This window comes from Callithrix jacchus, chromosome 8 (genome assembly GCF_049354715.1).
Source record: "Callithrix jacchus isolate 240 chromosome 8, calJac240_pri, whole genome shotgun sequence".
Taxonomy (NCBI): Eukaryota; Metazoa; Chordata; class Mammalia; order Primates; family Cebidae; genus Callithrix; species Callithrix jacchus.
The window spans coordinates 77,959,181-77,986,717 of NC_133509.1; the positions used below are offsets into that span (position 1 = coordinate 77,959,181).

At 39.5% G+C, this 27,537-nt stretch overlaps 1 protein-coding gene across 1 annotated transcript; it reads left to right on the forward strand.

Moving 5' to 3' along the window:
* Positions 1-21,678: 21,678 nt before the first annotated feature.
* LOC118145153 (zinc finger FYVE domain-containing protein 1-like) lies at positions 21,679-27,017 on the forward strand. The gene is made up of 5 exons (XM_035262212.3): positions 21,679-22,227; positions 24,739-24,847; positions 25,554-25,651; positions 25,744-25,861; positions 27,009-27,017. Exons 1-5 carry the CDS (start codon positions 22,163-22,165, stop codon positions 27,015-27,017), a joined length of 399 nt encoding a protein of 132 aa, XP_035118103.2. The 5' UTR covers positions 21,679-22,162.
* The last annotated feature ends 520 nt before the right edge of the window (positions 27,018-27,537 follow it).

The window sequence follows — 27,537 nt, forward strand, 5'->3', positions numbered from 1 at the left end:
ATTGCTCTGGCTAGAACTTTCAATACCATATTGAATAGGAGTGGTGAGAGTGGATATTCTTGTCTAGTGCTGGATTTCAAAGGGAATGCTTCAAGTTTTTGCTCATGCAGTGTGATATTGGCTGTAGTTTTGTCATAAATAGCTTTTATTGTTTTGAGATATGTTACTTTGATACCTAGTTTATTGACACTTCTTAGCATAAAGTGCTGTTGAATTTTTTTCGAAGGCCTTCTCTGCATCTATTGAGATAATCACGTGGTTTTTGTCTTTGGTTCTATTTATGTGGTGGATTATGTTTATAGACTTTCGTATGTTGAACCAGCCTTGCATCTCTGGAATGAAGCCTACTTGATCATGATGGATAAGTTTTTGGATGTGCTGTTGCAAGCCGTTCGCCAGTATTTTATTGAAGATTTTTGTATCTATGTTCATCATGGATATTGGCCTGAAGTTTTCTTTTTTTGTTGAGCCTCTACCGGATTTTGGTATCAGGATGATGTTGGTCTCATAAAATGATTTCAGAAGGGTTTCCTCTTTTTGTATTGTTTGGAATAGTTTCAGAAGGAATGGTACCAACTTCTCTTTGTATATCTGGTAGAATTCGGGTGTAACCCATCTGGACCTGGACTTTTTTTGGTTGGTAGGCTATTAATTGCTGCCTTCAGCCCTTGTTATTGGTCTATTCAAGGTTTCAACTTCTTCCTGGTTTAGGCGTGGGAGGGTGCAAGTGTCCAGGAATTTATCCATTTCTTTCAGGTTTACTGGTTTATGTGCATAGAGTTGTTTGTAATAATCTCTGATTGTAGTCTGTATTTCTCTGGAATCAGTGGTGATATCCCTTTTATCATTTTTTATTGTATCTGTTTGATTCTTCTTCCTTTTCTTTTTTGTTAATCTGGCTAGCAGTCTGTCTCTTTTGTTGGTCTTTTCAAAAAACCACCTCCTGGATTTTTTGATTTCTTGAGGGTTTTTTTCTTTTTGTCTCTATCTCTTTCATTTCTGCTCTGATCTTAGTTATTTGTTGTCTTCTGCTAGCTTTTGAGTATTTTGATCTTGCATTGATTCTTTTACCATTATGAAATGCCCTTCTTTGTCTCTTTTGATATTTGTTGATTTAAAGTCCATTTTATCAGAGACGGGGATTACAACCCTTGCTTTTTTTTGCTCTCCATTTCCTTTATAAATCTTCCTCCATCGCTTTATTTTTAGCCTATGTGTGTTCTTGCACTTGAGATGGGTTTCCTAAATACAGCACACCAATGGATCTTGACTTTTTATCCAATTTGCCAGTCTGTGTCTTTTGATTTGGGCATTTAGCCCATTTACATTTAAGGTTAATATTGTTATGTGTGAATTTGATCTTGCCATTTTGATGCTAGTTGGATGTTTTGCCCATTAGTTGATGCATTTTTTTCATTGTGTTGATGGTTTTTACCATTTGGTATGTTTTTGGAGTGGCTGGTACTGGTTTTCCTTTCCTTGTTTAGTGTTTCTTTCAGGAGCTCTTGTAAGACAGGCCTGGTGGTGACAAAATCTCTCAGTAATTGCTTGTCCATAAAGGATTTTCTTTCTCCTTCACTCATGAAACTTATTTTGACTGGATATGAAATTCCAGGTTCAAAGTTCTTTTCTTTGAGGTTGTTGAATATGGCCCCCACTCTCTTCTGGCTTGTAAAGTTTCTGCAGAAAGATCTGCTGTGAGTCTGATGGTCTTCCCTTTCGTGTTAACCCAACCTTTCTCTCTGGCGGCCCTTAGCATTTTTTCCTTCATTTCAACCCTGGTGAATCTGACAATTATGTACCTTGGGGTTGCTCTTCTTGAGGAATATCTTTGGGGTGTTTCTGTATTTCCTGGACTTGAATTCTGTCCTGGCTTGCTAGATTGGGGAAGTTCTCCTGAATAATATCCTGAAGAGTGTTTTCCAGCTTGAATTCATTCTCTCACATTCAGGTACACCTATCAAATGTAGATTAGGTCTTTTCACATAATCCCATATTTCTTGGAGGCTTTGTTCATTTCTTCTCACTCTTTTTTCTCTATTCTTGCCTTCTCATTTTATTTCCTTGAGTTGATCTTCAATCTCTGATATCCTTTCTTCTATTTGGTCGATTTGGCTATTGAAACTTCTACGTGCTTCGCAAAGTTCTGGTGCTGTGATTTTTCAGCTCCATCAAGTCGTTTATATTCTTCTCTAAGCTCTTTATTCTATTTATCATCATATCTAACCTTTTTTTCTATTTTCTTACATTCTTTGCATTGGGTTAGTACATGTTCTTTTAGCTCTGAGAAGTTTGTTATTACCCACCTTCTGAAGTCTGTTTCTGCCAATTCATCACATTCATTCTCCATCCATCTTTGATCCTTAGCTATGAGGAGTGATCCTTTGGAGGAGGAGAGGATTTCTGGTTTTTGGTGTTTTCGTCCTTTTTACACTGGTTTCTTCCCATCTTCTTGGCTTTATCTACCTGTGGTTTTGTAGTTGGTGACTTTTGGTTGGGGTCTCTGAGTGAATGTCCTTTTTGTTGATGATGAAGTTCTTTCTTTTTTTTAGTTTTCCTTCTAACAGGCCCCTCTGCTGCAGGACTGCTGGAGGTCACTGCAGACTCTGTTTGCTTTGGGATCACCTGCGGGGGCTGCAGAACAGTAAGAGTTGCTGCCAGTTTCTTCTGTTATCTTATTCCCAGAAGGGTACCTGCCAGATGTCAGCCTGAACTCTCCTTTATGAGGTGTCTCTTTGGGTATCGGGTGTCAGGGAGCTGATTGAGGTGATAGTCTGTCCCTTATAAGAGTTCAAGTGCTGTGCTGGAAGCTCTTTATTCCTTGCAGAGCTGCTGGGCAGGTACATTTAAGTCTACTGCAGCAGAACTCATAACTGTCTCTTTTCCCAGGTGCTCTGTCCTAGGAAGGTCAGCTTTATTTACAAGTTCCTGTCATGCTGCTGCCTTTTTTCAGAGATGCCCTGTCCCTCATGGAGTAGTCAAGTTGGAGTCTGCCAGCAGAGGCATTGCTGAGCTGCTGCAGGTTCTTCACAGCTGTTATGTGAGCTGCCTGGTTACTGGCAGACTGCCTAGGTAGTCAAGGTAGCCCTTTACACCACTGAGTTGGACCATCCTGGGTTCAGTTGCACTTGCTTGGAAACTCTCAGTCCAGAGCATTTCAGATTGCTTGTTTTGTGGGAGTGGTGCCTGCTGAGCCAGATTGCCTGGCTCCCTGTCTCTTCCCCCTCCCTTTCAGTTGAGTGGGTGGCTCTGTCTCCCAGGCGTTCCAGGCCCCATTTGAAATGGCCACACTGATTTGTCAGTTTCTGTGTGCCAACCTGGAACCAGCTGAAACCGCAGTGCTGAAAGGTCATGGTGCTTTTCTACCTGGGAATCGCCTGGTCTGTGGGCAGTGAAAATTTGTTTGGAAATGCAGTGGGCACTCACCCTCTGCATTATTCTTGCTTGGAATTGCACTCTGGAGCTGTTCCTATTTGGCCATCTTGGATCCCGACCAATAGAACTTATTTTTATACATCAACCCATACTTGGCTTTATGTGTTATAATGTTCGACTGATAAATTTGGATTATTTTCAAGCATTGTGAAATTACCTATTGTATTATAACTTAGAAGTAAGTCAATTTAGGATTTATATATCAACTAAATTATAGGGAATGTAAGTTACAATACCAATATAATTCTAAAGCAAAATAACATCACTTCCAGTATAATTTTTAAAGGAAAATGGAATTCCTCACATAATGTAATGGTTGATGGCTGTCTGCAGAATATGAGGCTCTCTGTGGTACTGAAATATTCCATTTTCTTTCAGGCACTTGCTATAAATGTGCATGACAACTGCTTTCATGCAGGTGAACAATGGAATAACATTTTAATCCTCACTCTAAAAGAAGGATTGGTCACAGAGAAAAGTGAGTTCAATTATTTTCTGAAAAATAAAAGGTGAAGGAAATTGTAGTACTTATAAAGTGGTCATTGCTTACATAGTGACATTTTATTCAACATACATTATTCTAAAAAAAATAATTTACAAGTTCTTATGCTCCACATATCCTTGGAGCCCTCTCAATCCTAAAAGGATGAATGTTGTTATTGATTTTTTTGGTAGAAGAGTAATGGCATATGCTTTAGTGCTTAGTCATTATAGATGACAATAGAATATGAGGAATGACAACTAGATGCTTTATTTTCAATATATATTTCTCTTTTAAATGAAAGTCTTTTAGAATCACCACTGTATAATACAGAGACTTGGAAAATGGAAATAATAAATTCAGAAATAACCAACATGCATCTAAGTCAAAAATATATCTCTCCTGATAATTTCACACATTTAAAATGAAAAAGGCAGTACTGATAAATAACACTATGTTTCTGAAGAAATGACATTCATATGGTAGCATTAGGTTTTTGTGGAAATTTATTTCTTTCCTTTTTCTTTTTTTTTGGCTATACCTCACAGTATTGTTTCTCTCTCTTTCCTTCTATTTCAGATTAAGCTAATATTAAGATGAAATGTTTATAGATAATGTCATAGTTCTCTGTTAAGTTTGTTTAAAACCCACAATGTTGCATACGCTAATATTAAGCAGCCTGCAATTTAAACTTTAAACTATTAAACTAAAATTGAGTTTCACAAATTTAAACTTTTAAAAATCTCATATTATGCAGTATCCTAATTCTTTATTTGAATATATTAAATGACTTGCTTTTATATAAAATTAGCTTTGTATGCAGTTAAGGAACAATAAATATTTCCATACTATAAATAAATAATGACTGAAAATTTTAAATCCATTTTAGATAAAGTAAAAAGTTTACCTTCTGTCTTTCTCTAAACTGCATATTTTCAAACCCATCTTGTATTGAAATACTCAAAGTAACTTCTTTCATCACTAATGTTCCATATTAATTATTTTTATTTTTATTATGTCAGATTAAATGATGTTCACAAAATTTTGGAGATAACCTATCCCTTAGTTTTATCAGGTTTTCTTGTTATTACTTAGATATTTTATCACACAACTAAGACTGTATGCTCTTTGACATAAGACTCAGTTCTAATTACTATTCGTATTTCCTAGAGTGTGTACCTCATTCCAGTACATAAATGCTGATAGGAGAAATACATTAAAAAAAAATAGGTAGAATGAAAGGAAACTGATTCTTACTAAAATATTTTAGGCCAGAAATTTCATGAGAAGAAAGCATATAGGTTTCTCCTTGAGTGAGTTAAATTATTGATAATAGTGAGCTAGAGAGAAGAGACTCCAATATGGCCCCTGTGACAGAGGTCAGTATCAATAGACTAAGAATGAGGACAAGAAGTAGAGCTCATTCATTATTTTCTCTATAAATAATTAAAGAATTAATTATTCTTCCGTGTTTGTCATGAAACACTAAGGACTTACATAAATTGCTCCTTTCCCATTTATTTAATAGAAGGAATGACACCATAACATAATCAAACTTATTTTATCACCTAATATTTTAAGAAAAATGTTTATTCAGTGTTAACATGTATTATCCACAGAAAAGTTAAAGAAAAATAATAGAGGATGTGTATAGTATGTTGACAGCAGTGGAGAATGAAGAGTATAAGAGCTATGAAAAACGTTAATGCTATCAACATGATTTTTCTATTATTTGAATTTAAACTACTAATAGTATAAAAATAGAGTCAACAAAAAAAACAGTTTTTTTGTTTGTTTGTTTTGTTTTTGAGACAGAGTTTAGCTCTTGTTACCCAGGCTGGAGTGCAATGGCGCTGTCTCGGCTCACCGCAACCTCCGCCTCCTGGGTTCAGGCAATTCTCCTGCCTCAGCCTCATGAGTAGCTGGGATTACAGGCACGCACCACCGTGCCCAGCTAATTTTTTGTATTTTTAGTAGAGACGGGGTTTCACCATGTTGACCAGGATGGTCTCGATCTTTTGACTTTGTGATCCACCCACCTCGGCCTCCCAAAGTGCTGGGATTACAGGCTTGAGCCACCGCACCCGGCCCAAAAAAGATAGTTTTGAGTAGTCACATATTTATAGTGGGATTTTTAAATCTACCCCCTCAAACATTTATTCTTTGTGTTATAAACAATTCAATTATATTTTTTAGTTATTTAAAACATACAATTAAATTGTTATTGACTATAGATACTCTGTTGTGCTATCAAATACTAGATCTTATTCATACTTTCAATTCTTTTTTTTTTTTTGTTAACCCATCAACCATCCCTACCTTCGCCCTTCCCTCCCACTCCCCTTCCTGCCTCTCATAAGCATCCTTCCATTCTCTATCTCCATGAGTTCAATTGTGTTGATATTTAGGTACCAAAAATAAGTGAGAACACATGATGATAAGCCAGGCATAAGGGCAATTTTATAGACTTAATCGAATATACCTTCTAAAACATCCCCATCTTCATTATTCATTTAGAAATGAGTACAATAACACTCATAAAAGAGTGTATTTCAAATGATGAGGAATAAAGACAATGTTCTGCAAACATATTATATTTTTCTTTCCTCACATATAATTGTGACAACTGTATTAAGTGATAGATTGTGTTGATTTGATTGAATTATTCCATTTTGGATTATACATATCTATATTTGTAGATAATAAACAGTTGAATATATGTATTTATATATTTTTATATATTGTTCACTTTGTGTGCTTCCATTTCTACCAAGTAGCTTTCTGTGTTTGTGAGATAATTATATTATTTGGTATTGTAATAATTATTACCATAAGAATTAATAGTATCAATGCTAGAAAAAAATGGATTAAATATAAAAGTAAAACAAATACATATAAGATAATCTAGGCCAGGTGTGGTGGCTTAAGCCTGTAATCCCAGCACTTTGGGAGGCCGAAGCGGGTGGATCACGAGGTCAACAGATCGAGACCATCCTGGTCAACATGGTGAAACCCCATCTCTACTAAAAATACAAAAAATTAGCTGGGCATGGTGGCGCGTGCCTGTAATTCCAGCTACTCATGAGGCTGAGGCAGGAGAATTGCCTGAACCCAGGAGGCGGAGGTTGCGGTGTGCCGAGATCGCGCCATTGCACTCCAGCCTGGGTAACAAGAGCGAAACTCCGTCTCAAAAAAAAAAAAAAAAAAAAAAAAAGAAGATAATCTATTTGTAAATTTAAAATATTGGTTAAATAGTTCCCCAGAGAAGTTAAATTTTCAGGATCATTAATTTATCATAATTTTTTTGTAGTTCCATAATCTAACAGTTAATCAAGTCAGTTTTAATATTTTACCACAAATAATCAAGAAAATCTGTTAAAAGTTTTGCTAACTACTACAATTTCAAAATTAATATGAGCTAAAACAATGTTTTTTGTGGAAAATGTACTTGTTACTTTCAGCTCTCAGAGAGCCTAGTTTGAGCCTGTCTAGAGGCAATGATGGGCAATTAATAGAATACCATCCAAATTAGCAGTGCAGAATCTAGTGGGACTAAGAAGTTACAGAGAGAAAATAATTAAAAAGGTTGGTTTTCAGGAATGATGACCAGAAAAGAGTCCTTGAGTATGCATATGTTTGATGCTTTTATTAAAATGTTAAATATTCATTTCAAAAGCTACATCTGTGAGTGGTATTGTACTGACACATAAGTCATGACTTTCAGTAATGAAGAGATCACTTTATCCTATATGAAAAGAAGTCATGATAAAATAGCATTAAACAAATGTTTCAAGTTCATAGTTTTGAGATTCATGCTGAAATCTCATCACTATCTTATGGTAGTTTTGAATACATGCCAAGTCTTCATTGTAATATTTTGCAGTTAACTTTGTTCTTGATTTAACTATTGCAGATACCAATGCCAAAACTGCAGAAAGCACCCATTTCAAAGAAGACGTTCAAATGCTTGACTACGTTTACCAGATGCCCAATGCTCAGTACTTTTCATGCCAGTAACACCTTAGGAGGCTTTCCAAAGATTTAGAATTGAATGAATGTAGAAGGGAACCACATTTCTTCTTCAGCAGCAGTCAGTGTATGCAATTTACATTGCTGGAAAACTGGTATAGTAATCTGAATAGAGTCAGGAATATTTGTTCTGATGCTTGAGAAATTAACCTTATTTCAAAAACACTACAATTAATTGACAAATAAAGTAATAACATCTTTTATTTGGAAAAATAAACCTCTATTCCTCCCAAGCAATTATCTACTTTATATATCTGCAATTACTGTTTACAAAACTTCCCTTTACACTGCTTTTTAAAATTATTTGATGATAATCTATATTCATGGTGAGAACTGCAGAAAAAGTATAGAAAAATGAATAATTAATACAGAAAAAACAACTCTTACCAAATAATTGATTTATAAATTAATAAATATCACTTAATGAAGGTAATTTCTCAGCCATTCCTGGAGTTCATTAGATATGTGCTACCAGATAAAAAAATTATAGCTTTTGTCTTTATAACTTAGCTCATAAAATAGTTTTTTGACATTAAAAGGTGATATAAAACTTCAATTTTCAGTTCCAATATGTGAAAATATTGGATGCTGTCATTCTCATTATTATAAAAAAAACTTGAACAAATGGACAGGAAATGATTTATTAGATCCATCAGAGAATTTAGATCAGTTGACAAACAACCACCTGGACTCTGGAGAGGGAAATGCAGTAAATAACAGCCTATATCAACTTACCTGAAGCATAAAACTCTAGTGCCATAAAATAGTAGGATAATTTACAGTAGGTCATTTTGATAAATACCTAGAGGTAGAGTGTGGATTAGCTTGTAAATAAGTAACTCCTGGGGCCCTTGTCCAAATTTTTGTCAGTTTTATCTACAGGAATTCCATCAGGTTATCATGTTGAAGATCTGAGTAACACCTTCAACCATTGGGGAATGAGAAGCAGAAAAATAGCCATTTTGGAATAACTACAAATCATTTTCCACAACAAATGCCAACACTCCAAGGAAAATTATTTTACTATAGCCTTTTTGGGAAAGAAAGGACAATTTCCAACTTTAGCCCCTTCTAGGTTTTTTAAAATGCTGATAAACATTAATGAAAGTCATAGGCCGGTCATCATTGCTCGTGCCTGCAATCCCAGCACTTTGGGAGGCAAAAGTGGGCAGATCATGAGGTCAGGAGTTCAAGACAAGCCTAGCAAACATAGTGAAATCCTGTCTCTACTAAAAATACAAAAATTAGCTGAGTGTGGTTGCACCCACCTGTAGTTCCAGCTACTCAGGAGGCTGAGGCAGAAGAATCTCTTGAACCCAGGAGGTGGAGGTTCCAGTGAGCTGAGACCATGCCATTGCATTCCAGCCTGGATGAAAGAGTGAGATTCCATCTCTAAATAAATAAATAAATAAAGTACAGTTGCTACAAAACAAGAAGAAGTGAATGAATTCATTAGAAAACCACATTGAAATTATTTACAATCAAAGAATTTCAATCATAGGATTATAGACTACTTTCCCTCTCACACACCTTACCACTCTCTGTTTCAACAGAGCCCCAATATAATAATGATGAATTACAATTGACAGAAGATCATCTTAAAAACAACTCAGAGACAGTGGCTGGGGAGGGTACAAGGACATTAGGAAAAGCTGAAGCCCCTAACACCTGCAGCTACAGGAAAGAATCAGCAGAATACCCAAAGAATCAGCAGAATACCAAAAATCTAATTTGGCACACCCTATTTAAACTATAGCACACATAAGGAAAGATTTATAAAAGAAGTCAGAGTAAAAAATGTCTTAGCTACAGAGGAACAAGGATAAGAATTAAAGAAGTAAAGACATTCTCAGGAAAGCAAAATCTGGGAGAATTTTTTGCCAGTAGACTTGGCTTGCAGAAAATATAAAAATAAATTTCTTCAGAGTGAATAAAAATTATATAGATCAAAAACTCAGATCTACATAAAGTTTCACAAAAGGAATAAAATAAAGAGAAAATAATATTAGTGAATCTAATAAAAAATTATTTGTCCAAACTAATAATAGTAACAATATTTGGGTATTTATAACCATACAGAAAAGTGAATTGAATGGCAACATTATAAAATGAATAAGGAAGGAGTCAGAAATTTTATTGTAAAAAATACTTGCCCTATCCCTGAAATTGTGTATTTTTATTTGAAAATAGACTGGTTTAGTTATTTGTGTATATTGAAAACATCTGGATAACCACTTTCATTCAACCAGAAGTGCATAATTTCAAAAATATCAAATGTTGTTGAGATGCAGAACAAGAACATTTATCCCTCATTGATGGAAATGTAAAATCATAAGTCACTTTTGAAGACAATTTTTCAGTTTCTTACCAAGCTAACCATGGTCTAACCATATGATAGAGCAAACACACTGTAGATATTCATCCAATTGTGCTGAAAAATTATTGTTAAATCAGATTTAGCATATAGCTGCCTTCTTACATGTTTAAGTTCGGCTTAAAGGTTTTTCGGTACATTGTGAACTATAGCAAGTGGAGGTGTAAACCAGCCGTAGCCCACAACTGTGCCAATTGCTGAGTTTTGGCCAAATGTAGCCAACTGTTGAAACTGTGTTCAAATAAGGCAAACTCCAAGCTGTAACCAATCCAGTTGTTCCTGTATCACACTTCTGTTTCCTGTACATCACTTTCCTTTTGCTGTCCATAAATCTTCTTCCACCACGGGGCTGTGGTGGAGTCTCTCTGAATCTGCTGGGATTCTGGGAGCTGCCTGATTCATACTTCATTCATTGCTCAATTAAACTTCTTACAATTTAATTCATCTGAAGTTGTTCTCTTAACACCATGTACCACAAAATCTTGTGCCTAAATGTTTGTAGTGAGTTTATCGATATTTGTCAAAAACAGGAAGCAAACAAGATGCCCTTCAGAAGTGACTGGGTAAGAACATTTTGGTACATTAACACAATGGAATATAATTCCATTCACAAAAATAAAATCAGCTATCAATCCACAAAGAGATATGGAGGAACCTTAAATATATACAGTGCTAAGTGAAAGAAGGAAGCCAGAAATAGCTACCTACTATACCGTTCCAATCACATTACATTTGGCCAAAAATACAACTATAGAGATGTTGAAAAGATCATTAGTTGACAAAAACTTGAGGGGAGAAATGACCATATGAAGAACAGATAATTTGTAAGATTATTTTATTCCTTATGACACTGTAATTATACATAGATGCCACTATGCATTTTTTTTTAAAAAAAAAAAAAACATAGTCTACAACATAAGGGGCCTAGCTTAATGTATGAAAATTTTAAAAACCATTAAGGAGGCAATAAAATTCAAGAGAAGCATGCAGATTGTGACAAGAATATCTAAATGTGTTACAAATGTATAACAAAACCTTACTGAAAAGTGAAATGAGAAAGGAAGATGAAAAGAGAGGGGAACAATTATTTGGAAATGATTTGAGTCTGTAAGATTCAAAGCAGAAGGAAATGCTTATAAAGGCTTTAGTTGATAAACTTGTTTCAAGTGGTGATAAAGTGTATCAATTTTAATACTGCTATGCATGTATATTAAACTTGAACAATTAAATAAATGGATGGCAGACGGTTAAAGCCATGTTTCTCACTCATAGAGGGGAATTTACAAATAGAGGTTAGAATGATTCATGTGGTAATGGATTAGAGTTTGAGACATCAGTAAAATATCTCATTTAATTTACTACAGATACAGATGTTTACATACTAAAATATTTATAGATATCCATATATATGCAAATTAGTATGCCTGCATATATTTATTTGCTCTTTCAGTTGAGAGAGTTTAGAAAGAATGCTAACCCCAAGGCTCATGAACATATCTATTGCCCAGATCTTGACTTCTAATATTCTCTATTAAAAGTCAGCCAGGCTCAGTGTCTCATGCAAATCCCAGCAATTTGTAAGGTTGAGGCAGGTGGATCACTTGAAAAGAGGAGTTCAAGATAAACCTGGCCAACATGGTAAAAGTAATCAGAGCTCTTGGAAGAAATGGCTGATTCTAAGATTGGGTGAGAAAACGAACACAATTAGCGGATGATCTTGTAGTGCCAGAAACTAAGGAAGTGCTAAACACACACACACACACATACACCCCATACTAGGGAGACATCAAAGATGCACAGGAACTAAATGATAGCCAGTGAAAGATCTACCAATGGCTGAAACTGATATAATTACAGCAAAAATTAAAAATAAAGATACATAATATTATGAAATAAATAAAATAAATATTCATGACTCATGTAGACATAAATAATTGAATACATTAATAAATGGCATAAAAGAGAGAAATATATTTATTATGTAGAAGAATCCCAAATAGTTCCCACTGCTTAAATATGAGGCATACATAATGACTTTCTTCCAATGAGTACAGTATAGAAAGAATAATAATAAAGAGTTATTTTACAAGAGAGATCTGATGAACATTGCTTCAGCCATATAACCAAGGTCAGCATCAAGAGTGATAAATCATGTTGATAATATGTACCCTTGATATGATGTGATGAAAAGTGCATTTTACTTCTGTGATATTCTTCTCACAATCTACAACCTCAGTCTAATCATGAGACATATTCCAGTAGAGGGGCATCCTACAAAATAATTTACCATTACTCCTTACATCTGTCAGGTCATCAAACAAAGAAGAAAAGTTGGGAAAAATATCAAAGTCAAGAGTAGCCTAAGAAGATGTGACCACTAAAGGTTACATGGTAATCCTGAATGAAATCCAAGAACAGAAAAAGAACAAAAGGCAAAAGTAAGACATTTAAACAAACCATTAATTATAACCAATATGTCATAGGAACATAGAGTGCTAATAATTGGAGAAACTTTCAGTGGCAGGGATGATATTGGAACTCTGTTCTATATGTCCAATTTTTCTGTAAACTCAAAACTCTTACTCTATTAATAAAACTATAATTAACAAGATTGGCAAAAGTTTTTAGTTTGATAGAACCAATCATTTACAATATTATGAGATTTGATTATCTGTGGAAATAATATCTATAGATAATAATGAACAGCAAACCAAGTGTAACAGTTATAATCTACTCTCCACACAACAACGGGGTTAGACACCTCTACACTTAGAAGTTTCTAGACATTATTTTTACTTTTAGACAACTCTACTGACAGAGAAGCATTGTAGATATCATTTTAGACTTGATGATCATATCAAGTCTCATAGTTTTAAATATTGCATATGCCTGGAAAACCCACAAATGAACATCACTTGTATGGACACTCTAAGATTTCAGATTCCTTTCTCCTAGAATGTTTAATAGATATTTAAACTTTAACATGTCCAAAAACAAACTCCCATTTTATTCCCATCACAAAGTGCCTTTTTCTCAGTAGGATTTGCATCACTAATAGCAAAGCCAACTCTTTCATTGTGCCAGTCCAAACCCACACAGTTTCCTTAATTTCTCTTTTGAACACCTTATGTCAGTCAGTAAATCCAATTAGATCTACTTTTAAAATATCATGAGGTTCTGACTACTTGTCAAATCTTCATTAATATTTCCTCATCCAGCATTTCCTTCTTATATTTTTTGCAATAGCTTCAAAACGGGGTTCCTTGCCTTTATTCTTGACATTCTACTATTGAAACCACAGTGATTATATTTAAAGTTGCCTCATGTAAATTATGTTTAGAATCCTCCAGTATCTTTCATATTACTAAATAAAACTAAGAGCTTCTACTGTTAAGACTTAAGGTCTTATCTCCACCCTACCATACCTAAGAAGTCTTCTCCTACTTTCTTTCTTGTTCATTTTTGATCCAATTGCTGTTCCTGGAAAACTATAAATTTTTCCAGCTCAGACTTTTGCAGTTATTCATTCTCCCTTCTGCCTGAACATCATCAAAAGTGTCTACATATTCTTCTCTTTAGTTTCTTAAACCACTTCAAGAATTTGCTCTAAACTCACCTTCTCATTACTGACTTCCCTGCCTATATCATTTAAATTGCAGAAAGCCTAACTCCTTTCTCAGATTGTGTACACACCATTGTGATGTATTTTTCTCTGCAGTGCTCATCTCCAACTACTAAACAATATATTTTATTTATTCATTTATTAATTATTGTTATTTTCTAACTATAATGCTAGCCCCAGGGTCAGGTATTTTGCATCTTATTCATTGTTGTAACCATCCACTTAGAACTAGGAGATCTCAAAACAAATTTTCAAGAGAATGAATAAATAAGCAATGTCTAGGTGAAAAAGTGTAAATATTAGTCCTCAAATCTAAGTGTCAACAGTGTCATATAACCCAACACTTTTTGAATTAGACCAGAAGTCACAAAGGCCAAACACGACATCTAGGCATCTATAGTATCATTAGAAACCTGATTTAACTTTTGCCTCATTATAATTTCTTGAATTACAGATGATCTTTTTCAGAAGTTTATTTAATTTTCCATATTAGAAAATATGAGCACCTAACACTTCCTCAAGGACCTAGAAATAAAAATTCCATTTGACCCAATAATCCCATTACTGGGTATATACCCAAAGGATTATAAATCATTCTATTGTAAAGACACATGCACATGTATGTTCATTGCAGCACTGTTTACAATAGCAAACACCTGGAACCAACCCAAATGCCCATCAATGATAGGCTGGACAAGGAAAATGTGGCATATATACACCATGGAATACTATGCAGACATAAAAAATGATGAGTTCATGTCCTTTTTAGGGACATGAATGAATCTGGAAACCATCATTCTCAGCAAACTGACACAGGAACACCACATGTTCTCACTCATAGGTGGGTGCTGAACAATGAGAACCCATGGCACAAGGAGGGGAGCATCACAAACTGTGGTCTGTTGTGGAGAATAGGTGAGAGACAGTGGAGTTTGAGAAGGGATAACATGGGAAAAATGCCAGACGTAAGTGACGGGGATGGAGGCACAAAACCACATTGCCATGTATGTACCTATGTAACAATTCTGCATTATCTGCAAATGTACCCCAGAATCTAAAGTACAATAAAAATATATTTTAAAAGATGGGTCCAAAGTCTAACAAGTCTAAACCAAAGTCTACAGGTTTTTAAAGTTAATGGGCAGTTATGGTAGGTTGAAGTGTTTGCAAAGGGTTCCCACACACACAGAAAGAGTATAAAATTGGACAGAGTTGTCAAGAACTATCATTTCAAGTTTCTGGAAATCCGTAAAAAGCAGACAACTTGTTAAGTGTTTATTCTTGAGTAACTACTAGATCATGAGTTTAAAACAACAGGCATTTGTGATCTTCTTTCCTGGGGCTCCATGATCTGCTAAAGCTCAGTCAATGACTGAAACAAAACCGCAAGTTTGTTTTTATGAGAGGGTGAATTAATCCTCAATGAGCGACCAAAAGCCCTGGCTTTTTCAGCTTAAAAAAAAAAAAAAAAAAACCTACAGGCTCTGTAGAAAACAAATGTTTAAAATTAGCAGATTTGCTTGCCTAGCATATTGTTCAGTAAGAAATGAATAGAGAGACCATAGAAATAAAAAAAAGCCACTGAAAAGCAAGTTATTTTCTTCACATTCCCTTCCTGGGCTGAAATATTACGTATGAGTAATATGCTCAAGCAAGCCTCCCATCTCGGCCTCCCAAAGTGCTAGGATTACAGGTGTAAGCCACGGAGCTTGGCCTTTGCTCTGTACTTGATGGAAATAGCCAGCGCTAACCTGGGGCCCTGCTGATAACTGGGGAAGCGCTTATTGAGGTTGAATAATGTGGCTCCTTGTTATCCCCCTGGCAGGGGGGAGCTGAAGCCTCTCCTTTCAAACCTGGCACTCGTTGATATGGAGTGCAAGGGCGGAGGCCTGAGAAGCCCTTTCTCCTCTCACCTCCTCTTCAGGGGGAACAGAAGCTGAGGGTAGAGCTGGCTCCTTCCTCCAATCTCAGGGAGGAAACAGCACCCTTGGAGATACAAATACATTTTAAATATGTAAGATACCATTGAGAGTTCATCTAAACATCTGTCTTAGAGATTCAGGTTGAGGGCTATGAAGGGAAGAGATGCTGTTAGAACAGAGAAAAGTGGGTGACCTCACCAAAGACGGACGTGCTCCAACAGAGGGCTGGGGTGTTCCGGCGGCAGCCTACCCTCCCATTGAACCCACTGACTTGTTTCAGACCAGCACTGCAGTGATCATGCCGAGTCACCTGCTGGAGAGAATGCCCTTGGGGGCAAGGAGAGAGAGGCCTGAGCCTGTATTCAGCCCACTTCTTGGCCTCCCCACAACCCCGGCTTTGGTATCGGATGCCAACCAGGTGTAGTCACTGCATTCCCCATTCGGCCCACAGCCGAACATGCAATCCTCAAATGGCCTGAGCTTCTAGGCTGAAAAGCAAAGGGCTGGTGAGGTTGAGGGACAGAAGGCTTCTTAGAAGTAAAACCCAGCACCAGGAATAATTGCAGGAAGACTGTGAATGGTTTGTGCTGGGACAGGAGAGACCAGAAATTCTGGGTTTGGCAGAGCTTGCTTTTCTGCCATGAGAAATAAGAAAAATCTCACCCTTGTCTCTGAGCCATGTGGAAGAAGTGGATGAGCTCAAGATCAACTGGGCCAAATGGGGCAAAGGATCATGTGACTAGAAGAGCAGCCCAGGATGGTGGAGTTGGGCTGGGAGGAGGGTTTACCGTGGTAGAAAAACCTCTCTCACCTCTTCCCGGTTGTTGTTAACCTGGGCCTGAAAAAGTGCAGGATGCAGCCATGAAAGGTGCAGGATGCAGCCGTGAGGGGAGCAGAGGCTTCAGAGTTGGGAAGAACAGAATATTTTTTTTTTTTTGAGATGGAACTTTGCTCTGTTGCCCAGGCTGGAATATGCAGTGGTACGATCTCAGATCACTGCAACCTCTGCCTCTCAAGTTCAAGTGATCCTCCTGCCTCAGCTTCTTGTGTAGTTGAGATTAAAGGTGCTGCCACCACACCTGGCTAATTTTTGTATTTTTAGTAGAGACGGGGTATCGCCATGTTGGCCAGGTTGGTCTCAAACTCCCGACCTCCAGTGATCCGCCCACTTCAGCCTTCCCAAGTGTTGGGATTACAGGTGTGAGCCACCACACCCTACTGGGAAGAGCAGAATCTTAATTCCGGCTCAGCCTTTCTTGCCATATCACTTTAACTCAAGAAACTTGTTTCCCCAGCTGTGCCATGGGGTTAGTGTGAGGGTGAGAAGTGCCTCACAAATGGCTCATATTGGAATGCCAGCACTTCGAGAGCCGAGGCCAGACCACTTGAGCCTAGGAGTTCAAGACCAGCCTGGGCAACATAGGGAAACCCCATCTCTACAAAAAATAAAACAACTAACTGAGTGTAGTGGTGCACACCTGTTGGCCCAGCTTATCAGGAGGCTGAGGTTGGAGGACTGCTCAAGCCCAGGAGGTCAAGACTGCAGTGAGCAGGAATTGTGTTAATGCAATTCATGAAATCCAGGCTGCGAAACAGAGTGAGACCATGTCTCAAAAAAAAGGGTGGGGGGTGTCTGATGTACAGGAGGTGCTTATTAATGAGTATTAGAGAGCATCGTGGCACCATCTGCTCGTGAGTGCGAAGAAAAGCTGGAAGGATGTGGTCCCATACACCCCCATGCCTGGCTAATTTTGTATTTTTAGTAGAGATGGGGTTTCTCCTTGTTGGTCAGGCTGGTCTCAAACTTCGGACTTCAGGTGATCTGCCTGTTTCAGCCTCTCAAAATGCTGGGATTACAGGCGTGAACCAACATGCCCGGGTTGGGAAGCATTTATTAGGTATTTATAAAGTTATGTTTTGTTTGGGTGTGATGTCATTATGTCATTGATTATAGAAGTGTGTCCATTTTGATTCAGGAAATTCACTGCTAGCCCTTGATGACCGGGGCCACCCTATAGGTACAATAGAAAGAGCCAGCCACATTGTTGTCAAGGCAACTAAAGTTCAAGTTCATCTGGTCTCCAGGCAACCCTTTCCAGACTTGCCTCAAATGCTTTCCTAAGCTTTCTCAGGGTAGGGGGGCCATTCCCAGCCTTTCTCTTCTAGCTCCAGGATCTCAGGAGGAGGAGAACCCAAGATACTGTGGAATGATATGAGGTTTGGAATTTTTGAACATACTAATATGGATCAAGCGATATGTAAAGAAAAATAAGGACCTGGCATGGTGGCTCACGCCTGTAATCCCAGAAATTTTATAGGCCAAGGCAGGTGGATCACTTGAGGTCAGGGGTTTGAGACCAGCCTGGCCAACATGGTGAAACCCTGTCTCTACTAACAATACAAAATCAGCCAGGCATGGTGGCATGCGCCTATAGTCCCAGCTACTCAGGAGGCAGAGATAGCAGTGAGCCAGGATCACGCCACTGCACTCCAGCCTGGGGCCAGAGCAAGACTCTGCCTCCAAAGAAAAAAAAATTAGATTCTAAAGGAGGACAATTTCTCCCTACCCTTGCATGGAAACATGCTGACCTTGGATTTTTTTTTTTTTTTTTAAACAGTTACTTTACTTTCCCACTCTCTTGATTCTCCTAAAACTTGTCAGGGTCTGATTCATTAGTCAGATTGTGACTTGTGAAAGAGTGAAATGCTTGTTCTCTTACCTAGTATGCAAGAGGATGGGTACCAGCATCTGAAGGCTGGCTTGCCTGGGAGTTCTCTTTCTTATGTCATAAGAGGTTACCTGTTACCTTGAACAACATAAGCCAATAGTTAATTTGTCTAGGGCAGAGAATGATGGCATACCTACTGTGGCAAATCAGGCTGCAAATTGTTTCACACCAAGCCTTGAGATACTTACAAATGCCCTCGTTTCTCTGAAGAACTTTCAGAGAAGTGAACCAGGTCACTTGGGTTGGAACAGTAAGAACCTTTTGCTGTACTGGATCCCAATTTCCCATTTACTGGGGGTTGGCATCCTCTGTGAATTCAACCCAGCGGTTGCACTCATGCAAAATTTGATATCATTTCTCCTTAGGAAAAGCAGTATTTAGGCTAGTTTTTCATTTATTTGTTCAAAAGAAAAAACTTTGAGGATAAAAACTGCTATTCTTGGCTGGGTGTAGTGGCTTGCTTTTATAATCCTAGCACTTTTGGGGACTGAGTCTGGAGGATTACTTGAGGTCAGGAGTTTGAGACTAGCCTGGCCAACATGGTGAAACCTTGTCTTTACTAGAAGAAAAAAAAAAAAAAAAAAGCCAAACCTGGTGGTGGGGGCCCGTAATCCCAGCATCTCTGGAGGCTGAGGCAGGAGAAACTCTTGAACCCAGAGGTTGCAGTGAGCGAAGATCGCACCACTGCACTCCAGCCTGGGTAACAAACAGAGCAAGACTCTGTCTTAATAACAAAACAAATAAAAAATTATTGGGGCATGGTGGTATGCGCCTGTGGTCCCAGCTACTTGGGAGGCTGAGGCAAGCAGATTGCTTGGGCCTGGGATGATGATGCTGCAGTGGACTGTGAACACGCCACTGCACTCAAGCCTGGGTAACAAACAGAGCGAGGCTCTGTCTCCATAAAAAGCTCTCTTTTCCTATCAGGAGCCCTGGAGTGTTCTGCACATATCTGTTTGAGAAACAGCCTGGAGAGTTACAGATCATGTGGCAAGTTAGGGAGTAGTTAGCTTTAAACTTGAGAGGACCTCTGGGCATGGGATGAAGGAAGCCTAGGGCAAGGGCAGGACCAGGAGAGGAGGGCACGGGTTGGTTCGTGAAGTGGTGCTGGTGCTGGGGCACTTATCCCAGCAGTTGTAGTTGAGGACCTGTTAGGACCTTTGCTAGGATTTGGAAGAGGATTCAAAGGTAGGAAGCTGCTTTGACAGTATTTATGTTCTGGTCCTGGAGATGAAATACAGCAGGCCCATAGCTTTGTATCATTGTCTGATTGCTTAATACCAAGTTTTGTATTGAGTACAGCAGGCCTTCAGAGAAGGCAGAGAGTGATGTGGTTGGAGTGGCTTCACTGGAAGAGGTGAGACCAAAGACATCCCTGAAGAATGGGTCACATGCAGAAGTAGGAGAGGCGAGAACGCTGTATAGGAGTGTTAATTTGTTAGTTAATTTGTCTGAGATGTATAATTAATTTGGCTGAGATGTATAGGCCAACTTGTGATTTCACTTGCCCTGCTTCTTATTTATTCTCAGCATTTATGTATATTCATCCATATAGTCTTTCAAGATCTTCATGTTTTCACTCTTTATCAAAGTACCCCCAAGAAGTATAGGACTTACACATTATTTGACAGACCATTTTTTTGTTGTCTGAAGTCCAGTGTGGCCGCTTGGTCAGCCATCACTGACAGATGGTGTTCTGGGCCTCTGCAGTAGCCTTGCAGGACCTGAGTGAGAATGCCCTCAGGGGAGTTGCGTGTCTTCAGTTAGACCCACTCCTTGCCACTATTCTGGTCCTATGGCTGACCCGACTCAACAGTGATACTCCACAGTGATACTACGTGCCTTTGTGGTCACTTGGGTTTGCAACTCCTGGTGTTAAGATTACATTGCAAATAGGAAAAGGAACCTTGCATAAGAAGTTCTAATTGTTCTTTTTTTTTTGAGATGGAGTCTTGCTCTGTTGTCCAGGTTCAAGTGCAAGCTGGGACTTCAGGTGGGTGCCACCATGCCCATCTAATTTTTGTATTTTTAGTTGAGACGGGTTTCACCATGTTGGACGGGATGATCTGGATCTCTTGACCTTGTGATCTGGCCCACCTCTGCCTCCCAAAGTGCTGGGATTATAGGTGTGAGCCACCACACCCAGCCAATCATTGTTCTTAGTTTAAAACCTGACCTGCCCTTTTTCCATATCTCATCTTAAAATTATCTTCTGCCCTTTTACTAAAGGAAGTAACATCTTGTCCTTTTGTTTAGGCCACTTTCCCTTATGGTCCCCTGAATAATAGGAAAAGGAACCTTGCATAAGAAGTTCTAATTGTTCTTTTTTTTTTTTTGAGATGGAGTCTTGCTCTGTTGTCCAGGTTCAAGTGCAGTGGCTCGATCTTGGCTCACTGCAAACTCCACCTCCTGCCTTAGCCTCCCAAGTAGCTGGGACTTCAGGTGGGTGCCACCATGCCCATCTAATTTTTGTATTTTTAGTTGAGACGGGTTTCACCATGTTGGACGGGATGATCTGGATCTCTTGACCTTGTGATCTGGCCCACCTCTGCCTCCCAAAGTGCTGGGATTATAGGTGTGAGCCACCACACCCAGCCAATCATTGTTCTTAGTTTAAAACCTGACCTGCCCTTTTTCCATATCTCATCTTAAAATTATCTTCTGCCCTTTTACTAAAGGAAGTAACATCTTGTCCTTTTGTTTAGGCCACTTTCCCTTATGGTCCCCTGAATAATGCCTGTCTCATCACACTGGGACTGGACTGAAAGTTAGAAGCTTGGAGCAACATATACTTAATTTTTAAAGTGTGGAAAGCCCCTTTTTGTAATTAGGTTGAGGAATACTTTCAATATCTAATAATAAGTCAAGATAGGATTAGGAGTGGAACCTACATTTCAACCTAAAATGTTCACTTTGCTTTATGGATATGTTTTCTTCTTGGCATTTATTTTGGCCATTTGCCAAATATTAACCCCCTATGGGGGTTGATAGGTTGATAAATGACTGCTAAACACTATAATAATTCTTGTTTTTTCTTTTTTCTGGTGACATTTTCCCACTTTGAGCTTGTCTGTGGCCTGGTAAACTCCAACTGAGTGCCTGTGGTTATAGCTGGGATCACATCTGAGCTCTGCCCATGGCTGAAAGAGGAGCCATCTTCGTGAGTCTTGGTTTCTTGGTCCCAGCCTCACATAAATGAAATGGGCATTTGTCATTATTTGTGGTGGTCTTGAATAAAGGACTGAGTGGTATGAGGTGTTTACAACCTGCAAAGTGTTTATAACCTGCAAGGCAATTAGGGGGAACAGTAACTTTGCTTATCTTGACCTCTTGGGGAATGGTCTGGTTCTTTCCAAGGTTTCCCATGGTAAGGAATGATGTGAGTTGGGTCAGGAAGATCAAGGGTCATGAGCAGAAGTTACTGGATGTCCTCTGTGCCTGTGGTGCTTGTATAGTAGCTGCAGTGGGGAGCCCAAATGCGGAGCTGTCTACTGAATGCCATCATATGTCACCTTCCCTCTTTGGTAGGCCCTGAGCGACCACTTTAGCGGTGAGATCCCTGATGACCAGATGGCTCATAGCTCCTTTTTTCCAGATGAGTACTTCACCTGCTCCTCCTTATGCCTCAGCTGTGGGTAAGTCAGGCCCTCCCTACCCCCATACCTTGGGAATAGAGCCTTCGATTGGTGTTTCTGAGAGTTTGGTGTGTTTGCAAATCCCCTGGGCGCTTGCCAAATTACAGTCTGTGATTTAAATTGTCCAAAGTGGTGCACTTGCAAGTTCCCACAGGATCCCAGTGGTCTGGGACCCACACTTTTGAGGTAGCAAGAGCTTCAAGGACACATGGTTGTGAAGAATCTCCTGGAAATTCCAACTAGTATAGTTGTGAAATTGACTAGTGGTTGTGAAGAATATCCTGGAAATTCCAACTGGTATAGATGTGAAATTGACTACCTCTGATTTGGGGTTTTTGGGACCAAAAACTTTGGGTTGCTTGTTTTTCTGTTTTTTTTTCATCCAGGGCATTTAGTCACTTATTCATAGTATTCCAATTATTCAACTGACATTTGAGTCCGTTCCCTGCCCCCACCCCGTGCGATGCACTATGGGTAGGTATTGGTCTCAGGTGATTTCTTTCACTATTAGGACAGATGTTTAGAGCACATTAGAATTTTCTGAGGATAATTTCTTTCAAAATTCTTGAGGCCAGGCACCACCTCCTGGGATTCGAATTTAACGGGTTGTGTATAGGGCCCCGCATAGGTATGTTTAAGAGGCTCCTCAGAGGATTCTAAAGTGCAGCCTCAGTTGAGGATGATGAATTGCGGCAGTCCTTCGGAAACTTTCATATGTATAAGCATCACCTTGAGAATCTGTTAAAATGCAGATTCTGAATCAGTTCTGGCTGAGGCCTGAGATTATGTATCTCTGTCAAGCTCCCTGGTGATACTTGTGCTGCTGGTCTGTGAACTGCACTTTGTTAGAGCAGTGATTTGCAAATTTCAGCAAGCATCAGAAAAAGCTAAAGGGCATGAATTCTGGGCCCCACCTCCACAGTTTGTAATTCAGTAGGTCTGAGGTAGGGCCTGGGAGTTTGCTTTTTTTTTTTTAAGATGGGGTTTCACCATGAAAGCCAGGCTGGTCTTAAACTCCTGACCTCAGGTGATCCACCCACCTCAGCCTCCCAAAGTGCTAGGATTACAGGCGTGAGCCACCGCACCCAGCCCTGCATTTTAATAAATTATTAAATTCTCAGGTGATTCTGATGTTGTTTATGGGGACCACCCTTTGAGGACCACTGGATCAGTTTGAACTGTTGATGGCTATTAAATCAGTCTGGTGACTTGTCCGATGGGCCCCAGGGGATTTAAATGCAGTATGTGGAAGTCAGATGGCAGTCTCCATGTCCTTAGACAGTTCCTCCCACCTCCCTTAAATACCAAATTGTCTTTACTCCTACCAGAACCAGTGCCCCTATCCTGCACACTTGCCCTTCTACAGAAGTAGACCTGACCTACATTTGTTATGAATGGCCATTTTGCTTTGAGCCCTGTAGGCCACATGCTGCATGCGGAATCACCTCTGGCCTTGGTGAAAAAAGGATGTTGGTATTATACAGCCTGGGCAAGGGAGAACTCAGGATTATCTTGGAGAGTTCAGCTTGGAAAGAGGAGAGGGGTGTTAGTTACCAGTGTGACTTACCTTTTTTGCATGCCCATGAGCCCAGCATGAGAGGCTTAAGCACTGTTGGATCATTGCTTTCTAATTGTGAGCCTCCCAGGATTTCTGGAACTTTCCCTTTTATCATAGTGAAATTCTAAAGTCCTGACCTCTGTTTTTGCACTGTCAGGATGGCAGGACTCACTGTTCATTTGGAAGGCTTTCTTGATCAGACTAAGCCTCCCCTTAGTGCATTGCCAACTTTTGGGATTGGTTTTCATTTGCATCTTGGCAGCCTGTTCTTGGTAAACTTTCCATTTCATCTTGTTTGGATTTTTTGAGTTTTCTGAGAGCTGTTCAGGTTTCCTGTCTCTGATCAAGTTTGTATCTTCTGGCTCCTCCATTTCTGCTGAAGGGACAGGTAGTTTTTCCAAGATTTTTTTTTTTTTTTTTGAGACGGAGTCTCGCTCTGTTGTCGAGGCCAGAATATAGTAGCACGATCTCGGCTCATTGCAACCTCCGCCTCCAGGGTTCCAGTGATTCTCCTTCTGCCTCAGCCTCCTGAGTAGCTGGGACTACAGGTGCCCGTCACCATGTCCAGCTAATTTTTGTATTTTTAGTACAGCCAAGTTTTCACCATGTTGGCCAGGCTGGTCTTGAATTTCTGACTTCAAGTGATCTGCCCCCCTTGGCCTCCCAAAGTACTGGTATTACAGGCATAAGCCACCATGCCCAGGTGAGATTTCTTTTTTTCCCTTTGTCCTCATACAAGGATAGTAGATGCTGTACCTCTGTAGTGCTGTTGATTGCAAGTGTAACAGAGAGGCATGTGGGTTTCCAGCTACACTTATGTGTTCAGCACCTGAGGCCCAGTTAGTAATCAAAGTCTGGTCTTGGCCTTGTGTCTGACTCAGGGTCAGACTGTTCTGTGTAAGTAGCAGTTGCTTCTTTAGCCATCTCATTGTCAGTCTTTGGGCTTCATTCAGGGTTGGATGTAAGAACAGCATGAATCATGGGAAGGAAGGAGTGCCTCATGAAGCCCAGAACCGCTGCAGATACTCCCACCAGTATGACAACCGAATCTATACCTGCAAGGTGAGTCCTCTGAGCTCTTCCCTGCTTCAGCAGCAGGCTTGCTGACAACTCTCTCTCTCTCTCTTTGGCAAGACCATCTTGGGGCCATCCATGGCTGCTTGCCAAAGTATTTGATATTCAAGTGGAATATTTCTGGAACTTCTCTCCAGCTCTAACGAAAAGCATCCACATATCTTCATTGGTGAGGGTCCCTTTGTTCACTGTTTTAAGCTTATTTTCTCCTCGTTCTGTTGAGCTTGTATGTAAGGGTCATTTACATCAAACATTCATTCTTAAGAGCAGAAGTGCTCTTTAGAAAACTGGTTTTGGATTGTCCTCCTCTCTGTGACCGATACATAATTTAAAGGTCAGTTTTGGGGCCTGGGATGGACACACTCAGTTCATTACCACTCGGGGCACTGGCTTCTCTAGAGGAATGACCTTTCTTCTGAGGTGCTAAACGCACCATCTGAGACTCTAAGCTGGTGTGGTTTGTGGAGAGTCGGGATGGATGTCGGGGCTGTGGTGTACATAGGAAAAGCTAGCAGAAGGCAGGGCATGATGGCTCACATCTATCAGCCCAACACTTTGGGAGGCTGAGGTGGGCAGATGGCTTGAGCCCAGGAGTTCGAGACCAGCCTGGGCAACATGGTAAAACCCCCATATCTACTAAAAAAGAAAAAACCAAAAGACAAAAACTAAGCTAGCAGAGTGTTCCCTGTTTCAGGCCTGCTATGAGAGAGGTGACGAAGTCAGCGTAGTGCCCAAAACATCTACTTCTACTGACTCTCCCTGGATGGGTCTCGCAAAATATGCCTGGTCTGGGTGAGTTTAAACAATGTGGCTAAAGGTTTTCTGTTGTGTTTGTCTCCCCAGGCAGCTGGCTGGGTTACAGTATTGATTTGCCTTCCTTGTAGGTATGTGATCGAATGTCCTAACTGTGGCGGGGTCTATCATAGTCGGCAGTACTGGTTTGGAAACAAAGATCCTGTGGATAAGGTGGTGCGGACAGAGATTGTGCACGTGTGGCCTGGAGTAAGAACTGTTTTCCTTTATCTTGTGTTGTTCAGTTTTTCATATGTAGAAAACCGGAACTTGCTTAAAATTAAGGTTAACTGTGAATTTCAGAATATTGGTGGTTTAGAAAGGCATGATCTGGAGAGCTTTTTTGCTTTCTAGACATTTAGTTGTTTTTATTTCTTCTTGCATGTATGTTAGAAGCACAACTTGAGCCGGGTGCGGTGGCACGTGCCTGTAGTCCCAGGTACTCGGGAGGCTGAGGTGGGAGGATCGCTTGAGCTCAGAAGTTCTGCGTCATAGTGCGCTATGCTGATCGGGCGTCCCACTAAGTTCGGCATCAATATGGTGAGCTCCCGGGAGCAGGGGACCAACAGGTTGCCTAAGGAGGGGTGAACTGGCTCAGGTCAGAAATGGAGCAGGTAAGAACTCCTGTGCTGATCAGTAGGTAGTGATCGTGCCTGTGAATAGCCACTGCCCTCCAGCCTGGGCAACATAGAGTGACCCCCATCTCTATAATAAATAAATAAATAAATAAAGTACAACTTTTAATGAAATGCAATAAAAATCTATAGTTTACTCTTTTGGCAAATAAAACATTTTCCCATATTCTACTCATTTCTTTTCTATATATGTTTTTATAGATACAGATAATTTACATGCCTTTTTTCTGCCTTTTTTTTCCTCATAATGCTATTTTATTTAGTTTTATTTTTACCTTTTGAAAAAATCCATTAAAATGCTAGTGACTATGTTTGTGTAAGAAAGCCGTTTTTTGTTTTAGGAAATTTTCTTCCAGTGTATTCTAGGAAGTGGGATCCCATAGACCCTCAGTGATTCTTACTTTGACTTTGGAGTTCCAGATGTCAGAAACATGCATCTGCTCATGAGGCCGTGACGTCACGCCTTCATTCTGCATTAAATCAGCGCGCACACTCAGCGTTGTCCATAAATCACAACAAATCCAAAACTTTTCCTTTTCACGGCAAAAAGACAAGTGATTTTTCACTGAGGGAATCGTTCTACTCTGTGTCATTGTCCTTGTTTGGTGATTCCTCAAGCCACCATTCAGCCTAGGAATCCTACCTGCAGGTCCCTTCTGAGCTTTCCTGGATCCTTAGGTACCATAAAACTGGAGATTTCCTTATTTTTTCCCAATTTTCAGGCCCAGTGAAATTTGTTATTGAATGGTAGTCTCAGTACTGGAGCCAACCTCCTTGGCATAATGGTTCACGTCATCTTGTCCCAGGAATTTCACGTGGTATTATACTGAGAAAGAAAAGGTGGTTAGTTTATATTCCAGGAAAACAGTACTGCAGTAGAGTACTCTAAGGTTGTACTTTTCACAGTACTTGAAATTAGGAGAATACAGATGCCTTCCCTGCTGTGAGGGGGGATGCCTCCCTCCCTCCCTGTCTCCCTTTTACATTTCAAGGTACATTGTTATGTACCTTATGCCCAGAATTGAGCTAGTTAGTTTACAAAATATAAAATGCAAAAGAGTTATTGTCAGGGAGTTCAGAATTTGATAAGGAGTCAGATCCATACATGGAGATTGTATTGAGACACACAGAAATAGGATTCCTAAAGATGTCGAAGAGGTGGAAGAACGAAGAGGAAAGGTTCTTAACTCAGCCTGTGGTGGGGGGCCTCCTGGAAGAGGTGTCACCTCCTGTATTATATGGGCTTAGTAA

Excerpts from the sequence above, each read along its gene's own strand:
- LOC118145153 (XM_035262212.3), top strand. The coding sequence starts at position 22,163 with ATGGCTCATAGCTCCTTTTTTCCAGATGAGTACTTCACCTGCTCCTCC. Across the intron at positions 22,228-24,738 it reads TCCTTATGCCTCAGCTGTGG|GGTTGGATGTAAGAACAGCA; the intron begins GTAAGTCAGGCC and ends GGCTTCATTCAG. Across the intron at positions 25,652-25,743 it reads GCAAAATATGCCTGGTCTGG|GTATGTGATCGAATGTCCTA; the intron begins GTGAGTTTAAAC and ends CCTTCCTTGTAG.